The 4884-nt window shown below is 45.2% G+C and overlaps 1 protein-coding gene across 1 annotated transcript; it reads right to left on the bottom strand.

Moving 5' to 3' along the window:
• Window positions 1-538: 538 nt before the first annotated feature.
• Window positions 539-2395, bottom strand: LBX1 (ladybird homeobox 1). The gene is made up of 2 exons (XM_068109235.2): window positions 1569-2395; window positions 539-1016 (listed from the first exon to the last, which is right to left on the bottom strand). Exons 1-2 carry the CDS (start codon window positions 1936-1938, stop codon window positions 541-543), a joined length of 846 nt encoding a protein of 281 aa, XP_067965336.1. The 5' UTR covers window positions 1939-2395; the 3' UTR covers window positions 539-540.
• Window positions 2396-4884: the final 2489 nt, after the last annotated feature.

Here is a 4884-nt window from a genome sequence, read left to right as displayed (position 1 = left end):
GTTTGTGACGTCACTGGACGCAGGAAGCACGTGTAAAACACAAGACGACTATGGTCTGTTGATGTTTGGCCGATGAATGAACACCATTTTAAAACAACATGCGAACTTATATAATGCACATGGAGCAAGTTCACTGAACTTCTGAGTCAATTGCTCCAGAGTGTGGATGAAAGGCGTAAAGTACCCTTTTTGTTGCCGTCATGCGTGGCAGGGGTTGCACCACCGTTCCAGCACACATTGCCCTCAACGTAAAGCCGCTCCCTTGGCCGAAGCGCTGCAGCTCGAACTAAGCGTGACAAATCCACGCCATTGTGTCGTGAGACTTGGCCGTCCGCTCTTTATGGCCTTTCGAGAGGAGAACAAAAGTTTGCGACGAGCCTGGCTGTTTAAAATAGTCGCAAGAAACTGTGGTTGGATCACCGGGGGGTTTAGAAAACGAGGAACAGCCAATAACACGTGCGAGAACATGGCAGGTCCGCCGGTGGCTGCGGGACAAGCCCTATAGATAGATACGAACCACACGGTCGTAGTTTCCTCTGGTTAATCGTCGACGTCAATTTCAATATCTTCATCGTCATCCTCAGAGAAACCCTCACGACTGTGTCCATCTGAGCGTGGAGAAGGCGAAGACGAAGCCTCTTTGCAGGTCCCGCACCCCCGGTCCTGCTTGGCATTCGCATCCGCATTTTTCTTCATCACTCGATGCAAGGCGTTGGGCAACTCTCTTATGAGAGGCCTTTTGTGAGAGTCCACACCTTTAGTAGACTCCACGTCCGCTTTCATCTCTTCCAGATCACGCTTGAGTTTTGCGCGACGATTCTGGAACCAGGTTATGACTTGAGCATTGGTGAGGCCCAGTTGCTGGGCGATTTGGTCACGGTCAGCAGGAGACAGGTACTTCTGGTAGAGGAAGCGCTTTTCCAGCTCGTAGATCTGGGCGTTCGTGAAGGCAGTACGCGACTTACGCCTCTTCTTCGGTGCCTGGCGCTGCCCGAAAATGGCCAGGCCGTCCCGCCCTGCGCCCCGCAAACACACCGTCAGGACACGGCCAGTGCTCGCTGCTCCGCACTGCAAGCGGGCGACAAAAACTCTCAGGCCCTAACTACCGTGCACTCTCACTCTCTTCTATCATATCGCTCTCCTATCCAAACATATGGCCAGGACTAGTTGTTCATGCAAGTTTTTTTTCTCTAAACTCTAAACTAGACCATTTTAGGTGCTGCTCTGTGATCTGCTATCAAATCCACTATAATCTTAATGTTTCTCTCTTTCTCACTCACTCACTCACTCTCTCACTCTCTCACTCTCTCACTCTCTCACTCTCTCAATCTCTCACTCACTCTCTCACTCTCTCTCTCTCAGCATATCAATAGCACTTCGGCATAAAGCAAGATTAAAAACAACAGAAATCAATGTTAAGTAAAGTATAGAGAGCACAATATAACAGGAAGAAGAACAACACAACCGGGAGTGCTTGAGCCCTCGACTGGGCCCGAAGGAGCCAAAGCGAGGGCCCAGCAGGCCAGAGCAGACGCTGCTCCCCCTCCCGAGCCACCAGCCTCCCTTACCCTCTGCTGCCTGCAGCACGCTGACCTCGAGGCCTTTGAAGGTTTTACTCGCGAGTTCTTCCAGGGCGCACAGCGGAGATGCCTGGGCCACGGTGCTCTGGCGTCCGAGCCCTGGCGTGCCCGCCACCCCCGGCCCCCCCAGCTGGGAGCCCTTCTCGGCGAGCCCGGGAGAGCCGAGCGCGGCCGCACAAACGGCAAAGCTCCGACGCCGCACTGACGGCTTGCTTAAGATGTCCTCGATGCTGAACGGGGTCAAAGGCTTGTTGGAGTTTGCAGGCGGCGGAAGGTGGTCGAGGGGGCTCCGGCCTCGCTCGTCCATAGTGTAGGCGAAGCCCGGGGCACCCTTGGCCTTGCGGAGGGCGGTAGTCATCGATGTCGACCGGGTTGCGTAAGCACGACAAAGTCCAGGAGAAACTGCGGAGGGCGCAGGGAATCGCCGGCGATCTTAATGCTCAACGATCACCCGTAATCCGTCCTATAGAGCGCACGTGCCAGGCGGGTCCGTTCGAGGGGACTTGGGGCAGAAGCTCTAGGCACGCGTGCACACACACACGTGCACGCACATCCACACACGCACATGCACGCACACAATCACACGCACACTCACACATTAATACACACACACGCACACATTCACGCGCGTGCGTGCGAAGCTCTCAGACGCGCATAGGCAAGAATGCCGCCGGAAGGGTGAAGAAGGAGGTGACGGAGGAAGAGTTAAAAAGAGGGTAGGCGGCTATTGACGACCACATGCTAACAAGTTTTTGTTGATTGGACGGTAATCAATTATCCGGCAGCCACATGCTCGCTCGGCTCCGTCCAATGCTGGGCGCGCCGAGGTTGCGTCGCGATTAATTAATTGAGGCGATGGGAGGGGGCAGAGCGAGGGGCGGAGCCAGACCAGGACGGAGATAATTAAAGCTTAGTTGCAAAAACCAGTTTCTTAAAGATATGAAATCCATAAAGAATTTTCGTTCGCTTGCCTCTCGGTGGGTTCATGTGGTTTTAATTTTACCGCGTTCCTGTGATGAAATGTTATACTGATGTAAGGAAACGCCGTAGAGAGATATACAGACGCGGCAACAGAGGCGCTCCGAACCCTTTGGCTGTATATCAGAGCCGTACGTACTTTATCGTAGAATATATTTACCTTTCCTCGAGCAATATGTTTACGAAAAGGTAAGAAATTCGTCGTTCCTTGTGGGTGTTATTTTTCATCTTTATTATTATTCTCGTCGGAATGTTTTACACTCCGTGCACCTGGCCTTGCAAATCATTTGTGTACGTTTCAAGAGCGCATTCCAACATAACATTGTAAATACAATTGTGGATTTTATTTTTATTTTCATTCCTAGATCAGTGATGTTTGTTGGTGCTTAGCTCGAAAGGAGGAACATAGAAAATAAGATTTAAATTCTGTGGTTTTTATATTTAAATATTTATCTGAGAGATTAGTAAGTGACTATATATATATATTTGCTGGGTTTTTTTGTCCTGTATTTTGAAATACATAGAGCTATCAATACCCTGTTTGGAACAATGTGAACGATGCCTTTGTAATTGTATTATACTTTCCAATTGATTGTATAGTATTATGACATGCTGTTTGATACTGTAATTGGATATAATGTGTGTTCGACAATGTTATATAATGTTATATGTATATATATTATATTTATTTATGTTATATGTATATATATATATATATATATATATATATATATATATATATATATATATATATATATATATATAATATTTATTTATATTAGAAATATATATATTAATATATATATATATATATATATATATATATATATATATATAATATATATATAGATACATACACACACACACATTCATTACAAATTTTAAGTACAATTATGCTCTATTATTATTATTATTATTATTATTATTATCATATAGTATTTTAATTGGTTCTTCACAATTGTGCATATTAAATCATCCGTTCCCGCATAGTTCATAGTATAACGTGACACTAATTTTTCAGGTATCTCACTCAGACAAGCTTTTACAAATGCACTTTGCTATGCCACATAAATAATAGTATTTTAAAATTCCGTATCTCATGCATTGTACACATGGATAATAATACCTCGATTGTTCAGAGCAATTACATGGCGAGTGCAAGGGACATACCGACTCATGTGTCCATCTTTAGTGATGGTGTATCTCTTCAGGTCTTAGAACCGTAATGCCCTACCTTTACTATGGGGATTATATATATGCGCGTGTTTGTGTGTATATGTATATATATATATATATGTGTGTATATCTTGTGTGGACAGTCTCACACACACAATGCAGAGACAGACTTTTGTTAGACGCGAGATTAAACTCTCGGACAGGATGGAGCATTTTTTTTCCTTTTATGTTTGTCGATTATTGAGCAGAACGCACAGAAAACGCTCGCATAACAAGCGGATCTGCTCATATTGTGTCCCCGGGATAATACGTCGTAAATTAACCCTTACTTACAAGCGTCTGTTGTCCCCAAGAAGGCAGTCCGGATAAAATCAAGTGTTAATGACTCTCGTGGCGTCCGAATCTGGTTCTGCATCACCTGCCGAGACCCCCACACCCCTACAAAAATAAATAAATAAATAAGACCTTCCTCCTTTCTTGCGATTTCGTCAAATGAACCGTAATGGGAGATGGGAAAGAGGTTCAGCCCTTTTAAAGTACAAAGAAGAACAAAGATAAATCAAGTGACATCAAACCGTGACCGAAGGGCTCACGTTAACGGGCCGCAGCCATCTTGTGTAGTTTCAGGATCCACCCAGAGACCTTAATTCATTTTCGCTTTTCTTGCATTCATACATAAGGCACGTGACGCTGCTTCCATTACCGTCCTTTTAATGATTCATATCAGGATTGTGGAGGGAAGTAGGAGAGACAGGGGGTGAGATAAATCTTCGGGAATATAATTTTTCCTTATTTCTGAACATGTGCACCTGTGCGGTCTTCCGTCGCACGATCGTATCGAAATGATTTTAATGTTCTCTTCCCGTCAGTATATGAATCGACGATATACCTTGGTATCTCTATAAAAAGATATCTGTTGGATTTTTATTTAATTATTCTGCCATAGTTGAAATGTTTTTGGAAGCAGCCGTGAAAGGCATTCATTTGAAGTCCTGTCCGCATGGAACTCGATACGCGATGGGCCGCAGACAGCGCCGGCCTTTTGATGAATTTGGTTCCGAAATGGATATCGCTATCCCAGAGAGACTGTCCACCTATAGCCAGGTCAAGTTGATTGTTAACCCTTTATAAGTCCTCTATAACAACAGCA

The sequence above is a fragment of the Myxine glutinosa genome, unplaced genomic scaffold (genome assembly GCF_964187855.1).
Source record: "Myxine glutinosa unplaced genomic scaffold, kmMyxGlut1.1 SCAFFOLD_1868, whole genome shotgun sequence".
NCBI lineage: Eukaryota > Metazoa > Chordata > Myxini > Myxiniformes > Myxinidae > Myxine > Myxine glutinosa.
This window is presented reverse-complemented; position numbering and strand designations above follow the sequence as displayed.